The sequence below is a fragment of the Fusarium subglutinans genome (genome assembly GCF_013396075.1).
Source record: "Fusarium subglutinans strain NRRL 66333 chromosome Unknown NRRL66333_c0000066, whole genome shotgun sequence".
Taxonomy (NCBI): domain Eukaryota; kingdom Fungi; phylum Ascomycota; class Sordariomycetes; order Hypocreales; family Nectriaceae; genus Fusarium; species Fusarium subglutinans.
Genome location: NW_023502129.1, coordinates 115039 through 141380, shown reverse-complemented (window position 1 = coordinate 141380; position 26342 = coordinate 115039). Strand labels below are relative to the sequence as shown.

General features: G+C 48.5%; 10 protein-coding genes across 10 annotated transcripts; 6 read left to right on the top strand and 4 right to left on the bottom strand.

Moving 5' to 3' along the window:
* Positions 1-71: 71 nt before the first annotated feature.
* FSUBG_6394 (uncharacterized protein) lies at positions 72-1220 on the bottom strand (the record flags this gene model as incomplete). The annotated part of the gene is made up of 2 exons (XM_036684587.1): positions 72-446; positions 495-1220. The coding sequence occupies 2 exons, from the start codon at positions 1218-1220 to the stop codon at positions 72-74; spliced, it is 1101 nt and encodes a 366-aa protein (XP_036538109.1).
* Positions 1221-1738: 518 nt separating this feature from the next.
* On the top strand, positions 1739-2692 carry FSUBG_6393 (Ras-related Rab7; the record flags this gene model as incomplete). The annotated part of the gene is made up of 7 exons (XM_036684586.1): positions 1739-1768; positions 1838-1891; positions 1957-2052; positions 2112-2291; positions 2342-2386; positions 2434-2536; positions 2583-2692. 7 exons carry the CDS (start codon positions 1739-1741, stop codon positions 2690-2692), a joined length of 618 nt encoding a protein of 205 aa, XP_036538108.1.
* Positions 2693-3498: 806 nt separating this feature from the next.
* Positions 3499-5019, top strand: FSUBG_6392 (acyl dehydrogenase medium-chain specific mitochondrial precursor; the record flags this gene model as incomplete). The annotated part of the gene is made up of 4 exons (XM_036684585.1): positions 3499-3522; positions 3583-3659; positions 3710-4454; positions 4507-5019. 4 exons carry the CDS (start codon positions 3499-3501, stop codon positions 5017-5019), a joined length of 1359 nt encoding a protein of 452 aa, XP_036538107.1.
* A 979-nt stretch (positions 5020-5998) lies between these two features.
* FSUBG_6391 (BNS1) lies at positions 5999-6424 on the top strand (the record flags this gene model as incomplete). Its single annotated transcript, XM_036684584.1, has 3 exons — positions 5999-6126; positions 6178-6264; positions 6319-6424. The coding sequence occupies 3 exons, from the start codon at positions 5999-6001 to the stop codon at positions 6422-6424; spliced, it is 321 nt and encodes a 106-aa protein (XP_036538106.1).
* A 385-nt stretch (positions 6425-6809) lies between these two features.
* Positions 6810-8329, bottom strand: FSUBG_6390 (GTP-binding protein; the record flags this gene model as incomplete). Its single annotated transcript, XM_036684583.1, has 6 exons — positions 6810-7395; positions 7445-7876; positions 7942-7966; positions 8019-8033; positions 8222-8250; positions 8301-8329. 6 exons carry the CDS (start codon positions 8327-8329, stop codon positions 6810-6812), a joined length of 1116 nt encoding a protein of 371 aa, XP_036538105.1.
* A 326-nt stretch (positions 8330-8655) lies between these two features.
* On the top strand, positions 8656-9919 carry FSUBG_6389 (pre-mRNA-splicing factor CWC2; the record flags this gene model as incomplete). Its single annotated transcript, XM_036684581.1, has 2 exons — positions 8656-9265; positions 9315-9919. The coding sequence occupies 2 exons, from the start codon at positions 8656-8658 to the stop codon at positions 9917-9919; spliced, it is 1215 nt and encodes a 404-aa protein (XP_036538104.1).
* A 79-nt stretch (positions 9920-9998) lies between these two features.
* Positions 9999-13300, bottom strand: FSUBG_6388 (uncharacterized protein; the record flags this gene model as incomplete). The annotated part of the gene is made up of 4 exons (XM_036684580.1): positions 9999-10714; positions 10765-10885; positions 11201-13188; positions 13243-13300. The coding sequence occupies 4 exons, from the start codon at positions 13298-13300 to the stop codon at positions 9999-10001; spliced, it is 2883 nt and encodes a 960-aa protein (XP_036538103.1).
* A 1319-nt stretch (positions 13301-14619) lies between these two features.
* FSUBG_6387 (PEK GCN2 kinase) lies at positions 14620-19733 on the top strand (the record flags this gene model as incomplete). Its single annotated transcript, XM_036684579.1, has 6 exons — positions 14620-14838; positions 14917-17046; positions 17101-17439; positions 17496-18489; positions 18540-18958; positions 19008-19733. 6 exons carry the CDS (start codon positions 14620-14622, stop codon positions 19731-19733), a joined length of 4827 nt encoding a protein of 1608 aa, XP_036538102.1.
* Positions 19734-21325: 1592 nt separating this feature from the next.
* Positions 21326-22058, top strand: FSUBG_6386 (ubiquitin-conjugating enzyme CDC34; the record flags this gene model as incomplete). The annotated part of the gene is made up of 2 exons (XM_036684578.1): positions 21326-21391; positions 21450-22058. The coding sequence occupies 2 exons, from the start codon at positions 21326-21328 to the stop codon at positions 22056-22058; spliced, it is 675 nt and encodes a 224-aa protein (XP_036538101.1).
* Positions 22059-22725: 667 nt separating this feature from the next.
* FSUBG_6385 (uncharacterized protein) lies at positions 22726-25719 on the bottom strand (the record flags this gene model as incomplete). Its single annotated transcript, XM_036684577.1, has 6 exons — positions 22726-23406; positions 23466-23734; positions 23786-25327; positions 25375-25456; positions 25507-25563; positions 25624-25719. The coding sequence occupies 6 exons, from the start codon at positions 25717-25719 to the stop codon at positions 22726-22728; spliced, it is 2727 nt and encodes a 908-aa protein (XP_036538100.1).
* Positions 25720-26342: the final 623 nt, after the last annotated feature.

Sequence of the window (26342 nt, the reverse complement as noted above, 5' to 3'; positions counted from 1 at the left end):
GGGGAACTGGAGTCCTCGACTTGTCATGACGTGTAGAATATTATAGAATTAATTAATACAAGGTACCGACCTTAGACCGGCGCGGTCACCATGCCCAAGACATCTTCAATCACATCCTCTGGACCGATATCTTCTAACAGGGCTTCTACTGCTTCAAGTCTACTCCCCCATTGCATGCTCCTCTCCTTTTCAGGGCGAGTCAGCTGTACTCGGTGCAAGTACACCTTGCGGGCAGCGAGGCCAACCAAAGCAGGTGTTACAAAGTCTAGACGATGCAAAGCAGCCAAACAACGCATGAGTTGACCAAAGTGCTTTGTGGCTGTGGGACTGATACCCCCAGCAACAGCTCGGTGCATTCGAAGGAATGAGATGATGTTCATCTGGTAGCGGATGATCTCGACATCTACTTGTGCCTCTTTACTGAGTGTACCAAGATAACTGATATCCTATTAAATAGTCAATGGCTGGACAGAAATTGAGCCAGGGTAACCTACGCTTTCGACAATCAGGGGCGGGTCTGAGCTGGGTTCCTCTCCAGGACCCCTTTTCACAACACTACCCGTGGAGGCAGTATCGGCATCATTGCCGCCATCTGCCTCTTCCAAGTTGACGAATCCATCTTCGGGATTATGCCAATAGGCTATATATAAGAAATCATTCAGGTGCGCCGTCACACGAGCTTCGCCTCCACTAGCTGCCTCTAGGACCGGAATAAAAACGAATTGTTTCGGAGCTGTCTGAACAGAAGTTCGAGTAAAGATCCGACGAGTACGTAAAAGTTCCAGCGCCTGGATCTGTACAGCTTGTGGTGCTCGATTAAGATTCTTTGCGAAAACCACGTTGGCAATTCGAGACGCAAACGCACCACTGGGCGTTAGAGGACTGAGGGGCGTGCGCGGATGCGACGTTGATGGCCTCGATGTAAAGTATGAATCCGGATGGCGCGATGCTGTCGGAGAGTGACTAGATGGAGAAGCCGCATTGCCTAGAAGAAGAGCAGACGCGAAGTCTTCAAGCGTCGTGGAGGGAGTGCAATCGATCACGACCCAAGTGAGACCGAATGTCTTTGTAGCTACAAGCTGTAGCTCCTGAATCAAGTCGTCGATGGCATCGGATGGTGTGCTGACAAGACAGTGTTCGCGACTAATTAGACAAAGGAGTAAGGCCAGCTCGAGATCACTCAGAGCGTGGACCTTGTCGAGAAGGCCATCATCCGCCATAATTCAGCCGTCTCAGCCTCGTTGGCACGTCCATGAGGCTTTGCGTACCTGATAATGAAGGTTGATCCCTACTAGAACGTTCTTGTGAAAGCTAGGTAGTCTTCGGAAGCTTAATGTTGCATGATAGAGGTGCATATGATGTCACGTGGAGTTGCACAAACCCAAGGCTTGCTACCCCCACTTTCCTGAGTTATGCATACCGCTAAGCTGAACTCGGACTAGCCCCTAAAATCACCTCGAGCGACGGGCAAGGCTGCGACATTGGTACCTCCACCCACTGTCATCTGCCGCTGCCATCTCCAAAACACCAACCCTTTACGAACCCGGTTCTCGACGATCGAATTTAAGTTCCAGATCGGCCACAGCAGCAGAAGTCTTGCTTCAAATCGAAGGCAGCCCACGAGCCGAGGAACAGAGAAATCGAGGCTATCAAGTTGAAGGCGCTTCGATCATTGCGGCTGGAACGCACGAGATAACGTCATTGAGCAACGCTTCTCGTCCCGAAACAATATTTCACCATGTCTTCACGAAAGAAGGTCCTTCTCAAGGTGCGAGACGATGGAAACCACGCCAGAACTTGTCCAGAACCCCAAGTATTGACACGAATGTGAAAATAGGTTATCATCCTGGGCGATAGCGGTGTTGGCAAGACCAGCTTGATGAACCAATATGTACGCATCTTCAACCAATATCGATGAAAGGTGTAACAAGACTGACGGCGATCTTGCGATTACAGGTCAACAAGAAGTTTAGCGCGAGCTACAAGGCCACTATCGGGGCCGACTTTCTAACCCGAGAGGTCCTCGTCGACGATCGACAAGTTACCATGCAGGTAGGACACGGACACAAGATCGCACCTTGAGGGACATTAGACTGACTCTTCTTGGGTAGCTCTGGGATACGGCCGGACAAGAACGTTTTCAATCCCTCGGCGTGGCGTTCTACCGAGGTGCTGATTGCTGTGTTTTGGTCTACGACGTGAACAATGCCAAGAGTTTCGAGGCACTGGACAGCTGGAGAGATGAATTCCTCATCCAGGCTTCTCCTCGGGACCCCCCCAATTTCCCATTCGTTAGTGGCTCTAAGCTTGAAAGAAGGAAGCGTGCTGATGCAGTTATTAGGTGGTGCTTGGAAACAAGATTGATGTTGAGGAGAGCAAGCGTGTGGTGAGTAAGCAGAAAGGATTGGTGATCACGATCTAACATTACCAAAGATTTCCAACAAGCGCGCCATGACATTCTGCCAGTCCAAGGGTGATATTCCCTACTTTGAGACAAGTGCCAAGGAGGCCATCAACATCGACCAGGCTTTTGAAGGTAAGATTCTATGTTCTGACACCTTGACGAAGCTAATGATTCGCAGTGATTGCTCGCAACGCTCTCGCCCAAGAAGAGTCTGAAGAATTCAGCGGCGACTTTGATGACCCGATCAACATCCACATCGAGAATGACCGTGATGGCTGCGCTTGTTAAAGGATGACATGGGCAGATGTTGATTGGGTGTGGGGATGTTTGTGATTGTGTTGAGTGACGAGGATGGTAGCTATCCTCGGTGGTGGATTATTGACGTTGCCTGGATGTATCATAAAGAGGCAGCTGGGTTTAGTCTTCTTTTTCTTATTTCTCTTTGGTGTTTATACATGGATGCGACTTGTTCTGCCTTTTGAATGCGTCAGCATTTTCTTAAGTGTGATATGATGTCGATATGAGCTGTGTTTGAGTCTTAATGCGTCAGCTGCTAGAGTCTCGAGGCAATGCCTAGGCTTTAGTGGAAGATACATCTAATCAGGCCATATTAGATTATAAATCGAGCCATTATCAACATTGTACATCAATTGAGTCGCCTCTAACCGGGGAAGCTCGAGTCAGCTAGCAGAGCTCCTCGGCTTAGACCCACATCTGTCCGAGGCTGTGGAGGCTTCCAATGGCAGCAGTTGTACCCCGGATTTCCAAAATATCCACTTGGAGAAGCGCGAGCTGTGAGTGGCCAAGATGTACAGTCAGCAGCCGCGAACCTCGGCTCCGTTGCTGGACATTCGACGATGTGCGGAGAAGTTGGAGCTTGAGACAAACCTGGGGTAGAATTATTTGCAGTAACTTAACTTGTACTTTATTTCTTCATATCTTGACTTGATTCCTCTCTTCTTCCTTATATTATCTCGCTGTCTTGTCTTATCACTGTTGGTGTGATACATCATCCATTTTGCTTGTGATACTACATTCCCTTATTCCATCCACCCATATCACAGTCTTTCCTCAGTTGACTATACAACATTACGATGTCGGCGAGAATCCCCCTCATTGTGAGAAACTCCATCCTAGCTTCACCTAAGAGAATAGTGACACTAACACTGATAATACAGGCTGTCAATCGCGTCAGCGATGCCGCCAAGAAGCAGCTTGACCTTGTCGCCAAGTTCGTCGAGGAAGAATGTATCCCGTTAGTTTCCCCTTTCCACACAGCGCTACGGTATCTCTAATTCTTACTAGCGCCGACCCTGTTGTAGAGGCTCAAGCTGGCGAGGGTGATGCTCGTTGGGAGGGCCACCCTTCCATCATCGAGGATCTTAAGGCCAAGGCCCGAAAGCTCGGTCTCTGGAACATGTTCCTCCCCAAGGGCCACTACAAGGAGTCTCCCGGCTACACCAACCTCGAGTATGGACTTATGGCTGAGTGGCTCGGCCGCTCGCACGTTGCTTCCGAGGCGTGCAACTGCTCAGCTCCTGACACAGGCAACATGGAAGTGTTGGCCAAGTATGGTAACGATGCTCAAAAGGAGCAGTGGTTGAAGCCTCTCATGGATGGCAAGATCCGTTCCGCTTTCCTCATGACAGAGCCTCAAATTGCTTCGTCTGATGCGACAAACATTGAGATGGATATCCGTCGCGAGGGTAACGAGTACGTTCTCAATGGCCAGAAGTGGTGGTCCAGCGGTGCTGGTGACCCACGATGCAAGATTTATATCGTTATGGGTAAGACAGATGCCAACAACAAGGACACTTATCGTCAACAGTCGGTCGTTCTGGTGCCCGCCGGTACACCCGGTATTACCATCGACCGCATGCTCAAGGTCTACGGATTCGACGATGCCCCTCACGGCCATGGACACATCACCTTCAAGAACGTCAGAGTTCCTGTCTCTAACCTGGTCCTCGGCGAGGGGCGAGGATTTGAGATTATTCAGGGTCGCCTTGGACCTGGCCGTATTCACCATGCCATGCGCAGCATTGGCGCTGTAAGTCTACCATGATATATCTTAGTCTGAACCAGCATTTAACAATATGTAGGCTGAGCGTGCTCTTGACTGGATGCTGCTCCGCGTCAACGATGAGTCAAAGAAGCCATTTGGCAAACTTCTCCGCGAACATGGTGTCATCCTCGAATGGATTGCCAAGTCCCGTATTGAAATCGACGCCGCACGCCTGATCGTTCTCAATGCCGCTATCAAGATGGACGACCTAGGTCCCAAAAAGGCCCTCAAGGAGATCGCACAAGCCAAGGTCCTCATTCCCCAGACAGCTCTCAATGTCATCGACCGTGCGGTTCAGGCCTACGGAGGTGCTGGTGTCTCCCAGGATACACCCCTGGCATACATGTGGGCAGGTATCCGCACACTGCGCCTTGCCGACGGACCTGATGAGGTGCATCTGCAGCAGCTGGGACGCAATGAGAACAAGCGCAGTGGCGAGGCGACAGCGACCATTCAGAGACAGAGGGCTAAGACTGAGGAGTTGTTGAAGCAATACGGTGTTGAGAGGCTTCAGCCTGGTGCCAGAATAAAGCACAATGCTAAGCTGTAGGTTTTGGTTGTCACAGCGCAGAGTGGCGTGGTAGCATGTTGTTGGTTGTTTGTTTGATAATGGCCGAAGGGTGGCCGCATAACTAGTTAGTTGAATATCTAAATTATTCTATTGTTAAATACGGCATAGCTATTCCTTATCTGCTCGTAGAATATGAACTTTTGGTTGGATATCCAGACTGTTCTCTTCCCGCCGGTGTCTGAAGTAGGGAACCTAGAGCTTCTTGGGGCAATTATTGGCATTGATTTCATCCATAACACCAATATTAAGGGCATAGTTCACACATTTCCCGAGAATCCTCCGTCAACAGTGACACCTGATTACGCTTGTAGTCTCAAGTGTGATATGCCATATCGCACTTCTATTATACCTAGAACAACGAACGGGCTATACATAGTTAAAAAGTTGTTTCAAAGGTCCCAGTGTCTTTGAGTTTTCATTGGGTGTCGTAGAAATATCATGCATTACCTCTTTTCTTGTCTTAATGAGTCAACATCTAACTAAATCCCTGAGAGATTTTTCTATACACATGCATGTAAGTCATGCCATTCCATTACCCCAGTGATGGTGCGTCGTTCACGACAAGCAAGCGTAAAACACAGGCCTCAGCGTGCCATTTCTCACAGTGGAGTCCCCTGTAACGGACCATTCCAGGCCTCTATCGCCCGCTAAAACACGGAAATAATCAACGTCATCGAGTCCCTGCTGCCCAATATCCTTGCATTTTTCTTTAATTGCCTGTTGCCCCGTCAACAGAGGGTAACGTTTACTTTGCCTGCTAATTCTCTACTGCTTGTGCATGGACTGTACCTATTTCATACAAGGGCATTCTATCTTTTCATTAAAGAAACCCAACATCCATCTCAACTGTTTTCCTTCATACACAAACAAAGAACGTTAACACAAATCAACTTCTACTCTGTCTACACTCGACCATTACTCTCTCACACGTCTACTTTCTTCTCACAACACTTTCATCATGTCAGCCAAGGTTCTCGCCGATAAGGACGTCAACGCTCCCATGATTGAGCAGCCAGTTACCAAAGACGTGAAGAGCATGGAGTATCATCGCCAGGTCCTCCAGTCCAAGATGGCTGAGGAAGAGACGTGAGTGATAGTGAACTGCCCCAACCCAGTGTCAGTCTAACCTTTAAGCAGTGCCAACAAGTACGTCTCGCCTTCAGACAACATCATGAGCCCTTGCTCTGCAAAGATCAATGCTCTACGAAACAAGCACGCCAGCAAGTTCGTCGTTCTTTCTCTTCTCTAACAATAACAATGAGCTAACATCTTCGCCAGGGCTAAGCCTAAGTCCTTGTTCGCCCAAGCGAGCGCTAAGAAACTCCAGGGTGACAATCCCTTGGGGGCAAAGCCAGCACCAGCCAAGGCCGGTTTCCAGCTATAAGAGGATCAACAATACCTCTTCTTTCCGGATAAAACATGTCCACATTTCATGGATACGGCTTTTGCTTTTACTTTTGCTGGCTATCGACTACTAGCCAATGGTGTTTATTAAACCGCTGGAGGTCAGGTAAAGGGCGTTAGGGGTTCACTTGACATACACATACACACATTGTATTGGTGATAATTACAGACTACGGAAACTTTGGCTTGGTATTATGATGCGATGACAGGGTTTGGCTTGCCTTTCTTTTCTGGTGGCCGGTTTATGTACAGTTTTCAAACAATGAAACATGTCTTTGAGTTCTAAACTTGAACGGATAAAACCGAGTGTGGTAGTGATTTTTTATTTTATTTTTTATTTGGCTTTAAGAAGCTTGCACACGCATCTAAGCCTTCCAAGCACTGACGATATACACTACATCTTCATCCGCAACAGGGTGTGCCAGACCAACTCTTTGAGGAACATGTCTTGCACTAGCACCCCATACCAGCGCATACTTGAACGTGTCCTTCAGAGTCCTGTGAATGCGATCACAGACATCCTCGATTGTGCTGTTACTGCGCACAATCAACGCCTCACCAAAGTCTGGTTCGGCACCCTTGCGTTTGGTGTAGATACGGATCAGCTTGAGCTCTTTCCAACATCTGTCCACAACATCCTGGATACCCAGGTCCAGCTCACAACTCATGACAACGGTATGATCCTCGCGTGCTAGCTGATCCAAGAAGTCGAGCGAGACACTGTCAATCTTGTTGTAGACGTATAGACACTTGATGTACTTTCGATGGTCCTTCATGATAACATCAATGAAGTCATCGACTGTAGCGTTCTCATCACGAACAAGAACCTCACAATTCAGAATCTTGTAGTCGCGCAGGATGTTGTAAAGCATCTTCTCGTCCAAGTTCTTGGGAGGCGACTGGAATGTGATTTTCATGCCACCGGCTGTCTTGACCTTGAGGTAAATGTTGCTAAAGTCTCGTATTAATAGCAACTCAAACTTGTCTCAGTTGAACTTACGGCGGTTCTCGGTTCAGGCGGATGCCGACAGCTTCCAATTCAGCCTCGAGCAATGCTCTTTGTTCGGCTTTCTTGGTAGCGTCAAGAACCATTAGAATAAGGTCACTGGTCTTGGCGGCTGAGATAACTTGTCTTCCTCGACCCTTGCCTTCAGAAGCACCCTCGATAATACCGGGAAGATCGAGTAGCTGAATCTCAGCACCGCCATACTCGAGCACACCGGGAATGGCTGTCAAGGTTGTGAAAGCATAAGAAGCAACTTCGGACCGCGTCTTGGTGACTTTCGATAAGAACGTCGATTTTCCTACTGATGGGAAACCAACAAGAGCAATTCGCGCATCACCACTTTTGCTGACATCGAAACCTGAACCACCACCGCCGCCAGCTCCAGGACCAGGCTCTAGAAGCTGTGCCCTTAGTCGAGCGAGTTTTCTAGTATAATTAGTATAAATCTCTCTTAAGTCCACAGTCCTGTAGCCATGGCATGCCAAACCAACCCTTTTAATAGACCCAAATGATATTCTGGGTGTCGTTAATATTGCAACATTCAAATACTGTTTTTATGACAACATACCAGTCGCCTTGTTCTCTACAAAGATATTAGTTAATATTCGCAAGCCTTGTGAAGTCCCGGAAATGATGCGCTATTCCACCAACTTGTCGCTACTTTAATTTCACCCGAAGCCAACTGTTTAGGTCTCGTCTTTGGGCACAGTGCAGCAATTGTGCAAAAAAGGGACATAACGCCAGGTTTTCTAAGATCATAGATTTACTCACTTTGTGTTTTCTTCATCTCCTCCTCAATCCTGATATCATGTCAGTAGTGCCCCGCCACTGTTTTGAAGACTGAGCTTACTCCTTGATCTTCTCCGTAATGTTCACCATATTGGCGGTGCTTTGAGACGGCTTTGCGTCTCTAGAAACAGTTCAATAAGGAAAAGGCAATCAGCAGAAAGAATAACCCGAATCCTGGGCTCCAGATCAAGATCTAAATCATGAGTGGGGGGTTGAGAGAGGGCCTGATGAAGTCGTGGCAGAATTCGAACGAACAAGCTCCACAGGTACGGGAGGTCAGTCTCACCGCCTTCCGTTTCTGACACTTTATTCCTCCCCAGAAATGGACTTTTATAGCCTTGCATCATCAGCACCTACAGGCTTGTCGCGTTGCCATCACAACAACTTCTCAGGATCCATCTTCCGCATTCGTTGCAATGGCCGATACAGCAGAACAAATCGAAGCGGCGCCGGTCGTCGAGCAAGAAGGGCAGGATATGGCGGTAGCGACCACGAATACCGAGGTTGCAGCACCAACTGGAAAGAAAGTCGTCAAGAAGATCATTCGCAAGAAGAAGCGACCTGCGCGCGCCCAAGTCGATCCCGATTTCGTCACATCAGAACCCCCTCCTCAGACCGGCACAATCTTCAATATTTGGTATAACAAGTGGTCTGGTGGTGATCGAGAAGACAAGTACTTATCGAAGACCAAAGCGAAGGGTCGTTGCAATGTTGCCAAGGACAGCGGATATACCAAGGCCGACACTATGCCTGGAAGCTACTTCTGTTTGCGCTTTGCGCGCGGCGTTTGTCCAAAAGGTCAAGACTGTGAATATCTTCACAGGCTACCTGGACCATACGATCACTTCAACCCCAATGTCGACTGCTTTGGACGCGACAAGTTTTCCGACTACCGAGACGACATGGGTGGTGTCGGAAGTTTTATGAGGCAGAACAGAACAGTCTACGTTGGAAGAATTCACGTCACAGACGATATCGAAGAGATTGTGGCGCGACACTTTGCAGAATGGGGCCCTGTTGAGCGCAGTAAGTTCCAGTTTCACCATCCCCATTGACTTGTTGCTAACCATTACAGTTCGTGTTCTCAACACCCGAGGTGTCGCGTTTATCACATACGTCAACCAAGCCAATGCCGAATTTGCCAAAGAGGCCATGGCGCATCAGTCTCTCGACCACGAAGAAGTGCTCAATGTTCGTTGGGCAACAGCCGATCCCAACCCTATGGCGCAAGCTCGAGAAGCGCGCAACATCGAGGAGCAAGCTGCTGAGGCTATTCGAAGAGCCCTTCCTGCAGAATTCGTTGCTGAAATTGAAGGTCGAGATCCCGAAGCTAGAAAGCGACGGAAGATCGAAAGCAGCTATGGTCTTGAGGGATACGAAGCGCCCGATGAAATCCACTTTGCCCGGGGTACTCAGGCAGTCAACCCCCTGGGCCGAGAAGGGTTTGAAGTGGAATATCAGGAACGGCCAATGATTGAAAACGGAGAGTCAGGCGAACCACCGGCTCAAGTTGAGGAGCAACAGCCTCAAACTCAACAAGAGACTGGTGGCATCTTCTCAGGCAGCACCCTCGCGGCTCTTAACAAGGCCAAGGTCTCGGTGGCATCAAAGCCGAAAGCAACGGCTACAACAGGACCTTTGGTGGCATACGGCAGTGACAGCGACAGCGATGATGAATAGGGACAAGGCGTTTGATTGATGTTTAGAAATGCATAGATATTTTGTATTACAATAATGATACCACAAGCAGCATATGACATCAGCTGTTGAAAATTCTAGAGTACAATGTCTCATGCCGTCCAATCCATAAATCCATATGTGGCACTGTTTGCCCAGCCTCGTCAACCGGAGTATTCCACTCTCGATCGATCATATCGTCGATCATCCTTTGTACTTGCTGCCCAGCCAATACCTTTTGCGCCTGATAGGGACCAAACACGCTTGCTCTCACCGCAGCAGATATCAATGCCTTAACATGACTGAGCATGAAAACATATGCTGTCTGTCGCAAACCCAGTCCAACAAGAGCGCATATCGCTCCAAACAGCGGCGCCAGATGCGCAGAGACAAGGGGCACTTCCTTCTGACTTTCGCGTCTTAACAGCACTGCAAATTCCCTCAACGGCTGTCCATCAACATCTGGACAGCTGGCACGGAACGACCGCTCCCAGATTCCTAGTAGTGCACGACCCTGCGCAACGCTCGCACGCCGACCAACAGTACAAATGATAGCAGCGTCGAGCTGATCATCTAACTGAGGGAGAGACTCTGGGTTGCGGTGCGCAGCTAGGACAAAGGGTAGTGTTGTCGCGGCGAACGATGAAAGCGATGAAGGAAGAAAGGAGGCAAACGATGCCGAAGCACGCGGTTCGTGAGCAAGATAAGATTCGAGACCACTGCTAAACGCAAACGAGCCTAATGGAAGTGCCGAGTCTGAGAGAAGAAGTAGAAAATGAGTTGTCGAGGGGAGATGAGCTATGAGGCGTGAGTTATGGTCCTTATCTATAGGTTGAGATGAGTCTTACGCTCTGTAGCCGTTGACACGGGTGGCGAAGGCAGGACTTTGTTCAGACGCGCTTTGGCATCCTGAAGACGCTTCTCTAATTCATGGATCTCATCTTGAATAACATTGGCCGTATTCGGTGCCTGAATTTGTGAAGGCATCATGAGTTTAGATATTTTTAGAGGTTATGTTGAGCATCAAAATAGCTCGTTCAGAGATAAGACCATCGAGGTTTAAAAAAACTACTACTTATCAAACCATGACAACTATCATCATGTAAATCCAACAATAAGAATTTCTTCTAGGAAAACCTCCTAAACTCCATGCGAATGCCAATCCAATTCGGGTTTTTTGACTGGAAGACAAACAATTGTCAATAGTCAGGGTATTCCACCTCACTTACTCATATCACACCCAAGGTATCCATCGTATGTACATTATCATTCTCAAGGTCGGACATTCTCCTTATCATATGCCTTCCTTCCACGCGCTCGTTTCTTCTCTGCCATTCTTTGTTCAATTCTCGCAATCGCAGCAGCTCTACGCTCAGGCGGCAGCACGCTCTTTGGCGCGTTGGCCATCACTGCGTTGTTGTTGGGATCTGGGCCCCCTACACGCGCATAGTGGTCGTGTAGTAAGTCGATTCTTTCTACAGGTTTCTCGGCAGATGCAATGCGTTTCGAGCGAGCGATTGACTTGGCCAGCGCGGGCAGGTCAGGCGCGGCGATGTCTTCCAGGCCAGGTCGGCCGGGAGTCGCACCCCCATTCTCAATCCGCTTGGTGATTTCTTCGCCAAGATATGCTCTATTTCTTGGTGATCGCGGGACAAATGGCTGCCATCTAGGCCGGCCAATGTCTGGCTTATCACCAAGACTTGACGATACTGGCTTTGACGTGCCGATATCCAATCTGGTAACCTTTGGCACAGCGTCTTGGTGAAACTTTTGGCGTAATGAGGGCACGTTTGGGTCTGTCGCCTTAAGCTCCATGGTGTCATTTCCAAGCTCCGTCAAGTCAAAGCTTCGTCGTTCCATATTGTGCCTTCGATTCTTAGTACTGTCATCCACACCGATGTTTCTGGGCTTTGAGGGTTCGTCTGCCAGACGCCCCGCGTCTGTCTGAACATGCCAGCTCTTAGGCCGAGTTGCGTTGTCGTTCTGCTCAGGAGCATCATTGTCCCCAGCCTTGAGGATCCTTATTTCCTTTTTGAGTTCCGCAATCTTAGTGTGTGCTCGTTCTAAAACTCCATTGGTGTCCGCATTGTGGGCCTGGGTTTCGTTACGATAGGCTTCGAATTCTTGTTTTAGTTGTCGTAGCTCCTCATCCTTCTTCTTATTTTCTTCTCTTGCTTCACGAAGCTGAGCGCGCAGCTCTTGCGCTCGTGAACCTTCGCGCACCGATTCGTTTTCGGGTTTTCCTTGTGTAGTCTTCGTCTCGTTCATGGCCTCGGCCTTGGTAGCACGCTTCTCCGCCGTTCTGAGCTGGCTTTTTAGAGAAGATATCTGCTCACGAAGTTCGCCAACTTCCTTGACCTGCATTCGGGCTCGCCTGAGTTCACGCTGTGTCTCGATAAGGGTTTTCTGCGTCCTGGGTGATGTCGCTTGTCGTCGCTTGCGGTCTTTGGGATCGGCATCGGCATCGGCATCGTCTTCCCGCTCTCGAAGGAACTCCTCAAGTTGGTCCTCAAGCTCCTGGACGCGTGTTCGATACTGCACAGCCAGGGCTGTCTGCTTCGTGAGTGTCGATAAAAGCTCGGAACTGACTTCGTCTGATTTGTCTACTCGCTTCGATGCAATCTTGGAAGCACCTTCGGCAATCTGCCTTTCCATCTCAATCACTTTTTGCTGTTCTTCCTTGAGCTTAACTGCGAGCTCAATTGCCTCAGCATCCTTTTGTTTGGCATACGATTTCGCCAGTTGCTTATACTTGAGGAGCTTCTCCATTTCGGCCTTTGCGTCTTCGTGGTATTTCTCAAATTCCTCCTTCCAATATCTGCCCGACTGCGAGTGAGGCTCGTTAAGATCAACCGTAATGTCGTGTGTGCAGTAGTCCTCGTCATCAGCTTCCTCCCACTCATCTGAAGAGTCATCCTGATCTTGCTGTGATGTGTTGTTCTGATTTACCGATTTAGAAGCCTTTTCCAAAGCGTCATTTAGCCGTGTGCGTTGGCGCGTTTCTGGCTCCTTGCAGAGATTGTTATTCTTCTTGACGTCTTGTCCAAAAGAGACGCGCTTTCGTCTCGTAGTTCCGGTACCCGGGGTCAAAAGAATCCCTTGGGGTCGAGGCGGGGTCCGAGACATTTGAGCTGTCTTGTCATTTCTGTCTTTTGCTACTGCTCTTGTATTTCGGTTGGTAGGACGCGCTGGAGTTCCGAACAATGCACTCTTGAATGCTCTAGCAGCGAAAACAGGCGCCGGGGTGTCGGGTTGGTCAATCTGAGTGGTGTCTAGTAAACAAGGTCAATTATTTCACCTGCTATCGCGTCTGCGTGCATACATACCTCCATCATTGACCGGTTCTGGCGCGTTCTCGCCGCGTCTCAGCATCCAACCCAACATCTTGCGGCACGTTGCGCGTAAGCGTGAATGCGAATGTCAGGCGCCCGATTAAAGGAGGGAAATCCTTCGCATAAGCGATCACAAAGGTTGAAGTAGTAACATTTATTCTCCTCGTCGGTCTTGTTGTGTTGTTGATCGACTAATTGTGGCAGGATAGGATTGGATGAAATTGGTTGATGTCAATGTTGACTTTCGCTTTCAATGTTTACATTCACCTGTCGCAGATCAAAGACGCCAAACCCTGGCACCCCTGTCCCACCACCGGCTTCTACCCAATGAGAATCGCGCTAAGCCAAAATAGAGGGGGCCATCCAGCTAACGCAAGATATCTGTTTGTATGTATGTACAAGCAAGCTATCACAACGTAGAACCAAATTAACTACCATGAACATATGGAGCATAGCTGAGATGATGCTTAGACTTGAATCTGGGAGTAAGTTGTCTTCATATGAAGAGCCCTCTGTTCCCGATTTCCTTCCAGATAATCCAAGGTTGAAGTTACATCTACCTAACCAGTCCATTGCACGACCAGTAATGTAGCCCCAGGGAACAAGAAAATATCAGACCTTAAGATAAGATGTCAAGATAAAATTAACAAAAGATCCTCAATACAGTAAAGATGTCCTAAACTTGGATTAGTTTACCTATGTCTTTTTATCATTTAGGCCCAAGGTCCTAAGTTTTCTCTCCCGTGTAGGGACGCCGGGTGGCCCAGGCGGTAGCTCCAATGGAGCACTCAAGCAATTAAGCTGATGGTCGTCAGCGCAAGAGCCGCAGCGGACCCCTCATCAGCCCTGTGGCCGCCTGTAATTCGATGAAACGACACCGCCTTTGTGAATGGAATTGAGTTGGCAGCCATGGATGCCATGTATCGAGAACTTAAGATGGAAACATGGGTATTAAAGAACCTTGAGACGAGGGGGCTCAGGGGATATGGAATAAGTAGAATTCCTTTTTTTCCGGATAACCATTTCATCTAAATGCTGCCTAATCATAGACCCAAAGCTTAGAGTAGTAGGTCTAAGCTTGTGATGATATTTGGATAAGATGATCAGAACCTTGAATCTCGAAGTTGAGATGGTTTCTAGGGGGGTGTGAGGAAAAGAGTGGCCCCTGCCCAGGTACCTACTAACTAACTACCCCGCTGTGCCAACGTCAGAAGGGGGTTTTTGTCTTTCTCTCCTACTTATCTTTCATCCATACCTTGGATGCCCTTATAAAATCCTTAGTACAACATCATTTATCATTTCAGTATCGCCGATATGGCCTCTTCTCTGTAGAAGTCGCAGCTCTTGCTGTGACTTCCTCTTTGTACAGACATGGCGGGGAAGCAATCTGGGGTTTGGAACACACCCTCGGGCCTCAAGAATAACAACAAAAATGAGTCAAGTTTCCCGGGCTTGCGACCTGCTGCTGCGAGCCCGGAGGTCAACAACAAAATCGAATATGGAGAGCTACAACAGAACGAGCTACTGGCCCTTGAGGCTATCTACAGCGACGACTTCGTCATGCATGCCGAAACTCAGAACGCCTGGAAGGTAACCTTTGAAGAACCCTTATTACCTTATGGAGACCCATCATCTTGGCCAACTTTGAAGCTCACGACCTATATATAGAAGTCAGAACCGCATTTTGATATCCGGATCAAAGCTTCATCGGATGAAGACTTTGCTTGTACGCTGGGGTTTGTCATGACTGCAACATACCCAAAGTCACCTCCTCTTATCACGTTGAAGAACTACGACCTCAAGGACGTCACGACATTCAAGATCCAGAAGTACCTAGAAACAAAGCCAAAGCTATTCGCACAGGATGCGCAAGAAATGATCGATCAAATCGTCGAAGGAGTACGGGATATCCTCGAGGATGCTGCGCAAGCGAAGGCAAACGGCAAACATCTACCCTCTCTCGAGGAAGAACGAGAGCGGCACGAAGCTTCCATGGCGAGGTTAGCAGAAGAGAAGAAACGGGAAGAAGATCGAAAGAAAAAAGAAGCGACGCAAGAAGAAGATCGTATTATGGCTGAGATGCTCCAGCAGCAGGTCGAACGACAGAAACAGAAAGCCAAGGAGTCAAAGCGTCGCAACGGCGGCAATACGCCCCAGCAATCTTCAACAAGCTCAGAGACAGAAGAAACCATCGAGTTCGAGCAATTATGTAGCGCTACAGATCAGTCGGGAAATACCCTCGTCTTCAAGGCTATTACAGGCAAACGCTACCTTAGGCAGGGACCTATATCCACCGTTTACGAAGTCCGGCCTGTGCTGGTCAATGGGCAAGGCACCCTGCCTTTGGCACTGAAGCAGACTGTTATCCGTAATACAAATAAGGACACGAAAGAGTTCAAGCTTCAACTACAAAGTCTCGACTCTCGTCTTCAGGATCTCAAGTCTGTCAAGCGAGTTCATCATCGTCATCTCGTTGAGGTTTTGGGCTTTAAGGTCCAGTCCGGGCTTTCTACTGATCCTGCTGTCTCGAACATATGCACTGTGAACGTCTTGTCTCCCTTGGCAGAAAAGCATTCCCTAGAGGAGTTCTTGGAGCTTGCGACACGGGTTGCGGATATTGGCAGAGTGCGTTCCTGGACGCGGGATCTGCTTGATGCGCTCAATTTCCTTCACAACAAGAATATTGCACATCAAGATATTCACCCAGGGAATATTCTCCTATTCCGAGAGCCGAATGGGCAAATCGTCCCCAAGATCTCTGATGCCTGGTACCAGAGAGAAATTCACACTATCACTTCAAACAAACCCAGTCTTCCAGGATTGAACACTGCCAAGTCTGCCTACTGGTTGCCCCCTGAGATTGCTGGTGCATCTAAGCCCTCGTATACATTCAAGACTGATATTTGGGATTTTGGCGTTGTGTTCATTCAAATGATCTTTGGCCTTGAGGTGCTGCGAACATACTCATCGCCCAAGAATCTTATGGAATCGGTCACGTTGTCCCATTCGCTGCATGAGTTAGTCAACAGGTTCTTCAAGGAAGATAAGCAAAAACGGCCTCGAGCTTTTGAGCTTGGATCCAGCGAGTTTTTAGCCACTGATGCTCCGGTTCTATTCCAAGATTCTCCTGCAGTTCCGTCAACAAGCTCTTCGCTATCCACACAAAACCTGCCGGCAAGGCCTCGACATGAGTTTACTACTCATCGGGGTCCCGCGCTATCGCGGTACGCAGAAGACTTCATCGAGGAAGCCAGGCTAGGAAAGGGCGGTTTCGGCGAGGTGGTAAAGGCGAGGATGAAGCTGGACGGCCAGATTTACGCCATCAAGAAAATAAAACCACGTTCCCAAGCTAATCTGACAGAGATTCTAAAGGAAGTAAGGCTTTTGTCTCAGCTTAACCATCCTGCGGTTGTCCGGTACAATACCGCATGGGTTGAAGAAGCTCCTGATCAAGCCGAAACTGAGGACGATACATCAACTGGATACTTTACCGAAGAGAACACTCAAGGAACTGGATCTGCTGGGATTGAAATTGAATTTGCTGCTAGTACAGGAGGGCTTGATTTCATCTCATCCAATGCCAACGTCGACTATGGATTTGAAGACTCTGAAGACTCTGAAGAAGACTCTGATGAAGACGATTCAGAGGAGGATGATGATGATACAGAAGATGAGATGTCCATTCACAGAGTTTCTTCGCCAGATAAAGAAAGAAACGCCATGTTCCAGCGACGAGCTCGATATCAGCGTTCATACAGAACCATGCTGTACATATCGATGGAGTATTGTGAGAAACGAGTAAGTAACACAGTCTGGTAACATCTCCTATGCATAGTTTCTCACGATTGCCAGACCCTTCGAGATCTGATCGCAAGGAATCTCTACAAGAATACTCCCGAAATTTGGCGACTGTTTTCTCAGATTCTAGAAGGTTTGGCTCACATCCATGGGCTTAGCATTGTTCACCGTGATTTGAAGCCGGAAAATATCTTCATTACCAGCGACTCTGATGGCAGTGACAATGTGAAGATTGGCGATTTTGGACTCGCCACCAGCGGACAATTCTCACTGGAAAAGGCAAACGGAAACACTCTGGAGACAGACGATATGACGAGAAGCATCGGCACTGCATATTACTCCGCACCTGAAGTCAGATCCACGGTCAACGGCATATATAGCACGAAGGTCGATGTAAGTGGACTGGTGGATTAAATCCGGACGTTGCCGTCTTAAGCTAACGAAATCAGATGTATTCCCTAGGCATCATTTTCTTCGAGATGTGTTATCTACCTATGATAGGTATGCAAAAGGCCGATGTCCTTGGTCAGCTTAGGCGGCCGAAACCAGTGTTACCATCGGACTTTAAGCCTACAGACAAAGCTCAGACAGAAATCGTATTGTCCCTGGTCAACCACAACCCCAAGGAACGGCCCTCAAGTACTGACCTTCTCAACAATGAAGAGCTACCTATTCAGATAGAGAGCGTCAGAGGTAGACAGACTCTTGCTATACTGGCAAACCCAAGCTCGCCATACTACCACAAGACACTTTCGTGGCTATTTTCGAAGCGCATGGACCCTATTGAGGATTACGCTTGGGATATGTCTGCGAGGTCATTGAGTCCACAGGAGCTTCTCAATCAAATACTGGTTAAGCAAAAGCTTGTTTCGATCTTCCGTAGCCATGGCGCTCTAGAACCGCCTCGAAGCAGCATATATCCACGGACATCGCATTATGGAGACAATGCTGTCCAACTTTTGACCCCAAGAGGCAAAGTGGTGCAACTGCCCTATGATCTCACACTGGGCAATGCAAGGACAATGGCGTATTTTGATCCAGTTGTGGAGCGATCTTTTACCTTTGGCAACGTTTTCCGGGACAAGAACGATGGAGGCCACCCACTGATGTTTGGAGAAGCTGATTTCGACATTGTCACCACTGACGCCCTGGACTTTGCTTTGAACGAAGCGGAGGTTCTCAAAGTGATGGATGAGATTGTCCATGCATTTCCTTCCTTGTCCACAACTCCTATGTGTTTCCATCTGGGACACTCAGATCTTTTACAGCTTATCTTCGAGTATTGTGGGATAAGCCCTGCAAGTCGACGTGCAGCGGCAGACGTGTTGAGTAAGCTGAACATCCACAATTTTAACTGGCAGAAGATTAGGGTCGAGCTGCGGTCACCAACTGTAGGTGTTTCGGCTATAAGCGTGGACGAATTGCAGAAATTCGACTTCAGAGGTGAGTGAGGTAAGGGACACATATGGAGTCTCGGGGCTAATAGCGAATAGACACTCCAAACAAGACATTCTCCAAATTGAAAACCCTTTTTGAGGGCAGCAATATGTACCAGCGAGCTTCTCCGACAATCGCGCATCTCAAGGAAGTCGTTGAGTATTGCAAGCGCCTGGGTGTAGGAACAAAGATCTATATCAATCCTTTGAACAGCTTGAAAGAAGCATTCTACACGGGCGGCATCATCTTTTCATGCATTTACGATAAAAAGGTCAAGGATGTTTTTGCTGCTGGCGGTAGGTATGATCAACTTATCAGAGAATTCCGACCCAGGGCCGGGGGCCAAGTTCGAGAGAAACATGCAGTTGGATTCAGTCTGGCATGGGAGCGATTGGCAAAGATTCCCAAAGCCGGGGGGCGATCGTTCTTGAAGAAATCCGAGGACGAACCAAGCGGAATTTTCAACTCTCGACGAGTAAGTCATTCACATAACCATATGCACAACATTTACTGATACTCGACAGTGTGATTGTTTGGTAGCTAGCTTCAGCGCTGCTGTGTCGAGATCTTTGGGTACCGAAATACTTCAAACGCTCTGGGCACACAGCATCAGCGCTGAGCTGGCCAAGGATGCCAGATCCCCCGAAGACTTGCTATCGAAACACCGAGAAGAAGAATATTCTTGGCTCATCATCATCAAACAGGATGCAATGTTGAAGATCAAAAGCTTGGGACGAAAGGATGTGCCTGATGCAGATATACCAACAACACAACTGCTTTCTTGGCTTCGTAACGAGATTCGAGAACGCGATTCAAAAACAGTGGTGAAACTTCGGGGCAACAGCTCTGCAGATACGACCAATGGCTCGGGTGAGAAGGAAGAGCAGGAGGTTCGTGTGCTGGTGGCACAAACACGGAGCAAAAAGTTCAACCGTAGAACGGTTGTGGAACAAGCTCAAAGCACTGCGAGCAGCTTGGTCCAGTCTTTCCTCGACGGTCCTATTTTGGCCATCGAGACAACAGATCAAGTAATGGACCTAATCCGCGGGACCTGCCTCTCAGAAGTAGACAGCTGGCGACAGGTCGAGCAGTCAGTGACGAACACGGAGAGGAAATATATCCGTGAGATTCATGACGAGCTAGATAACCTGCGATTCAAGTATCAGAAGAAGAATGGCGACGGGTCGCGGCACGCATTCCTGTACAACTTTCGGTCAGGTAACTGCGTGTATTACGATCTTGGGGCCTAAACATGGGGGCTTGATATCATGAATTCTAATAATATTTACACAACTTGAGAAGATTATGATGACTATAAATTTATTCTAAAGCCTGACTATATGCACTCAACTCGGTCTAGATTTGAGACCCTCTCGATGGCATTTACACATGCTAGATAAGGGACCGAAGGGACTGCCTCATTTATCTTATATCATGGGGCAGTCTAAGAGAGACACAATAAGAAACACAGTTGGCCCTCTTGAATCTTACATATTGTTTTGACATGAATCCTACTTGAAACGCTGATGATACACTGCGATAAGGAACAAATTCTAAAAGCTAACGCTGAATCAGCCCGAACACGTATATACAATACCCTAGAGCAGCGGCCAGAGAGTTTGTCGATCAGGTACAATTATATTCAAAATAAACAAATGAAAAGGGGGCACGTTCCAATTCCAACCTGTTTCTCCAATCCTATCTCATGCCCTTTTCAGTGCCATCAAATAAATGGCTGCAAAGGATGGGAATGTACTCCGTAGATGGGCAGGGCTGGAGCGGACGGGAACGGATACGTACCTAAGCGTGATCTTGAGTGGGGCCGGCTTCAGGGAGGGGATTCAGGGGAGGTGTGGGGTCATGGAAGGGACCGACGTCAGTTTTTCCCGCCAAAGGGAAAGAAAGGGCAGGCAGGCTAGCAGGATAGGCACGGGACGAGGGGCAAACCAAGGCAGGAGTCAGAGCCAGAACCAGGAGACTGGAGCCAGAACCAAAACCAGGTGGCAGGTGCAAGTGGTCACCGGCCGGCTTAGAGTGGATTCCATGCTCCGGTTCCCGGATGGCGGCGGCAAGGCCGAAGTGAATGACTCTCTATGGGCTCTTTAGGTAAGGTAAATACCTACTTCATTGAATACCCAAGGTAAAGGTAATTGATTTATTGAACACTTTTCTCTTCTTTTACCTCGATCTCTGTTGCTTTTTGGATAAGAATAGAAGAAAAAGACTACAAAAGGGTCATACCTCTTTTTTCCCCCTTCACTAATTCTTCTCTTGACTTGTTTTCCGCATTCGTCTTTACTGGGCGTTCCAAACCTCAAACACGTTTGCTATCAAGGTTGCCTCATCGTTAAGCGATAAGCCAACAACCCTTCAATAGGTAAACAACAAACAAATAAACACTCCTCCCTCCCCCGTCTCCCGCTGTCAACACAAAAAGAGGGAGGTATCCAAACAAAACTTGCCAACAAAGCAAAGCAAAGCAAAGCAAAGCAACACGAAGGGAAGCGAAGCGGCTGCGGCTTCTTCTAAATCCAAACACCACCTTGCTCAGCTTTTGCACGTCCAATCGCCGAAGCCGCCCCTCCTCCGACCGCCCTTTCCGTACAGCACAGCTCAGCACAGCCAACGACTCCCTTTTGCCGCTGGCGCTGGCGCTGGCCTGACTTATTAAGCCCGGCCCAACTCTTCAACCCTTCAACTCACAACAACCAACTACCTCACACACTCTTACGACTTTCGGTCTTTTCAAACACACGCTCGCTTGGAGGATTCTTGTCGTTGGACGGGCGGAGTAGCGCACGCGCACCTAATTCCCTTAGTTATCGATCGATAGTCAGTCATCATGGCGCAAAAGAGACTTATGCAGGAGCTGCAACCCCTTCAGAAGGAGAAATGGGTCAACATCGAGGTATGTCGTTTGGCACCATCCAGCAAACATCGTCTAACATGATCGTCTCCTCTTCAAGACCGACGACTCAAACCTTCTGGTCTGGAAGATCGGCCTCTGGGTTGTTAACCCCGACAGTGTCTGGCACGGAGCCTACCTCAAGGCTGAGATGAAGTTTCCAAACGATTATCCTTACCAGCCGCCCAGCTTCAAATTTCTCACCAAGAACATCTGTCACCCCAACGTCTACACCGACGGTAATCTCTGCATTTCCATCCTCCACAAGCCAGGCGAAGACGAGCAGTCAGGCGAGCTGGCCAGCGAGCGCTGGAATGTCCTCCACGGTGTCGAATCGGTCCTGCGATCCGTTCTACTCCTCCTCGACGATCCCGAAATCAACTCACCCGCAAATGTCGATGCCAGCGTCCTCTATCGCGACAACAAGACCGAGTATAACAAGCGAGCAAAGGACATCGTTGATAAGTCTCAGAAGGATATCCCGCCAGGGTCAAGGATGCCCACTCCCTCAGAGCTCGCGCCCGCGCCACAAAAGCCAATTGATGATGATGCCGACTTCTGGAACATGACAGATGAAGAGGAAGACTTTGGCGGCAGCGACAGCGACGAGGACATGGAAGACTTTGATGATGACGACGAGGATGACGACGATGTCAGAGACCAAAAGTAGACTTTCCCCGAAGGCCATGCATTTCTCAGCGTGGCCAGGACGAGTGACGGGTTGGCTACTCTTCAAGCCTCTACCTTCTACACCATTTCGCGACACCCTCTTTCATTTACAGTACCAAGGACATAGCGAGGTTATTTTATTCCATTTTTAAGGCGTTCAAGATGCACATTACTCGGAATGGGACGAGCATTGCAAGCATCGAGCGATACGGACACTAAGGGAATGCAGGAAGACTGGCGGTCTCTGTTATATGCGTGTTGTTTACATGGAGCAAGGGTGTGTTTATCAGGCGTGCTTTCTATAGACAGAATATACAACTTACAAAGATTCGCTTGGTGCCATAATGAGGAGCACCTGTTGATCGTGTTCTCTATCTTGTCTTCCTTGGTTGAAGAGAAAGGGGACACTCGTACAAGACATCTCTAGTAATGATACTGATTGATAAAGAACCCGCTCGAAGGCATGCTCTACCTTGTCCTGACTAGGCTGCATGAGCAAAACCTAAAACTCCATACGCTCAAATGCTATTCTAAGTAACTATGCTATGTAAGCCAGCGAGCCCTTCATCGAATGGCGCGCCGTCTTCGCCTGAGAACCAAAAAGAAGAAGAATGCTACCCCTTGCAAGCAAACGTCGGCATTCGTGAACTCTTATCTCTCAGAGTCACCTAACGTTTCTCATCTGGGATGTCCATGTCCATCAAATTGGTTGAGTCCGCTCGCATTGATGAGTTCCTGGACAATGTCATAAAAGGAGGCGGCCTAGCCTTCTCTTGCATCTCCGGACTTCGAGGCTCCTCCGAAGCAAACGCAGTGTTGGTATCCAAGTAGTCGGCTGTCACTGTGCTCGGTGTCATCGTAGCTGATGTCGGCTCTGTCGGAGCTGTTGAATCTTGAGTAGGGCCTGCTAGTGAATCTGGGATGTAGCCTTCCATAGCAGTGAAGCTATGGACGTAATCCGACATTTCAGTACCGACTCTTTCGTCGTCATCAGGGAGGAAAGGATTGTCGAATCCGTTCCTATCATCGTCACTGCCGATCGAGGCACGATTGCTGTCCATCGAACCACCGCTATCAGACCGAAACTTCCTCTTAGAAGGCGAAAAGGACGAATGAGGCGAGAGAGACGAGCTGGACTCAATGTTACCTGTCTGCTGGGACTCATCGGCTGTGGATTCTTCCTTAGATAGCTCTTGACGGAAAGCTTTATTCTCCACCTTGATAAATCGTTCCAGTTGGGGCGATAGATGGTCCTTGGGCGTTCCAAGGGCCTCTTCCGTTGCGTATACCAGCATTGGTTTTTTGGTATCGTTCCAGATATCGACCAATACTGCGTCGATAGTTGTTTTCTGCAACTGTGTTAGTAAGAATAATCTCCACTACTTCAATCAATATCAAGTTCTCTTACCTCCGCTCTAATGGGCTCGTCTCCGGAATAAGGGGTATAAGCCAGCCTCCACCATTGATCTCTTGGTTTTGTCTCCTCGTCATCAAGGTCTATCAGATCTGCTTCCTCCCGTTGGCAGACATATAAGACGGTGGGCGATGCAACAAGTCCGCGGAGGAGATACCTTTTGCAGGACATGGGTTTAGGACGACTTGGCTTATCCGGTACTGTAAGGAGTCTCCCCAACGCTCGCTGTTTGGCTGTGATCTGTTCGAGCTCTACATCGAGGCCTAGGGCCATTTTAGCCAGGAGAACATAGGACTTTCAAAGCCAAGGCTTACCTTTCATCTTTGTCTCAAGGTCCACAAGTAAACTCTCCGAATAGTCCATCACGTCTATGACCTTCTGAGATTCCAGATACACGTTGTCGTCCACATCTGGAGGAGCAGTGCGGTAGTCAGGATACTTATCAGTATCGAATCCCGACTTCTCCAAAGTCTTGAATCGGAGAAAGTTTTCCAGATAACTCCTGTATCCCTCCCACTGATCGATCGCTTTTTTCAAAACAGCGCCCTTGTCATCAGTTGCGCCACCCCAGGTGTTCGCCAAGCTAAGAAGCTGTTCTTTCTCGTCCTGAATACGTTTCACATGTTCCTTTGTTTGGCACCATCCGTGCTGGATCCGTCGTGCCTCATCTTTCCGGCTCATGAGGTATCTTTCTGGGTAGAATTCCAAGGGAATCTCGAAAGAATCGCTTGGCCCATCACCAGTGGTGTCTAACACAAAGACATCGCCCATCTTTTTGAAAAATGCCATCTTCGATCCATCGTGTATTTTATCCAAACCCACGGTATCACTCCACATAACGTGATCAAGTGCCTCATACAGAGTTTTGATGCAGTGGTACTCATGTTGGAAGTGCTCTATCTCAAGAAGACCAAAGGTTGCGACTTCTTCTTCTTCTTCTTCATCATCATCTCCGTAGAATAGCGATACTCCAGCAATTTGCATCATTGGCCGAGTAACATCAGGGTGTCTTTTGTCGAGCATCTCATAGAATTGTTTTTCCATGCCCCGCGTGTCAGAATCCGCCAAAATATCTGCCAGAACAGATATCGAGCCATAACCACGCTCGGTAGAGTCAAGAAACGCCATCAATCGGTGTACTTCGTCCTCAAATGCACTGCCGCTCTTATGCACATTGGAGTCTGAGGTGCCTTCTTCAGCCATTTTTGCCAAAACCTCCGGTGATAGAATGGTTTCTCCTCGCCACCAGTCATTATTACAGCCGTATGTGGTAGCAGGCGATCCAATGCCGAGCAGTATGTTCCGTGCAAGAGGAATTTCATGCAGAATTGTGAGAAGCCCGCCGAGGCGGTGTTCACCACCTTGCACACTGCTGATTGCCAACATCGCGGGCGCGCCTGGAGCTCTCTTCCTCTTTGACGGTGCAAATTCATTTACGGAACTCTCCCTCATAGGATCAGATGGGACAATAGCCCAATCGGCCGCGACATATGTTTCGCGGTTTGCAGGACCGAAATGGGGAGGCGGTGGCTCCGACGTTCCTGTAATACCAGACTCGTGATGTGACACCGGTAGGCCAGCTTCTTGTGCTGACTCACGAATAGCTCGTTGCATGTCATCATCCTCTTGGGCTTGGCTCTCTGGGACACCTGTGTGTACCCTGGTTAGCGCATATTCACGAGGGCGATCAAGAGAGTTACCGGGCACATGTGCCGCAGTCCAGTCTACCATCGTACCCAAGGGAGATCGATTGTTTGATCGTGAAGGAGGTCTCGAAGGAGCGCCGTACGCGTGTGACTCTGACGGGGGAGTTACGCCTTGAATGACGTTGTGATCGGAAGACTCGACATGGAAGGCTATGGGGTCAGTTGACGTTCGGAGGGAGGCGTAACAGTCTACTGACAGATACCAGTCGTATTGTCGTTACCGTCTCGATCTGCGGCGAACATAGAATCGTCCCAAAGCTGTTTATATTTTGCTCGAAACTGCGATATAATCAGCATTTGCAGGGCATTGGCCTTGAATATGTTCGTACGCTTGATTCGTTTTCGTAGAATTGGCTGACAACATTCTGGGGGTCCCAGTTACTTTGCTGTCAAGTAGGTATATGTCAGTCGCAAAGCTCACTTTGAGGGGTCTGCCCCGTGCTAACCTTCAGAGCTTGAATAATCAGCTCACGATCGCCCATAGGGTCGAGACCCGTGAAATCGACCACACGATCTATTGATTCCTGATGTGACGTCTCCATGGCAGGGGCTGAAACGTCGATCGTCTTCTGCGAGTGCCAACAAGCTCAGTTTATTGATCAGACACTCCTCCCACCATGAAGGGGTGCCAAGGAGCTTTATTTCGATAGATGTTGCCCGATAAAGATAGGATGAGGCAAACAATATTCTGAGTTGTTTCCTCTAGGCTGATGCTGATAGTGATGACTATGTTTTCGACGAAACACGCTTGCCGAATGTTTGTTGTATTGAATAAATGACGATCTAAGCGACGAGCTTCCAGTGTACAGTTGCGCCGAATTGCAGTGGAGGGGTACGTACTAAGACAGATAAGATAAAGACTTTCTTGGCGTGGACTTACACGTGCCAGCCTCCAACTCAGGCAATTTAAGGTAATCAACCTTAAGTAAGAGACTTGAGGTAGATACTTTAGAACTAGTTTTCTATATATAAAGCAATGAACCCAGTGGCATTGGTAGTTTTGGATTTGTTAAATGTGTGATTGCTTTGACAAGAGCTCCACGAAGCAAATATGGTCACGCCCAACTCCTCGAACAATCACCCTTGAACAACCTACTAGTCAAGCTTCAAGTATAGATACTAAAGCAACTACTGCTAAGGTACGGAGTAGATGCGACATATGGAA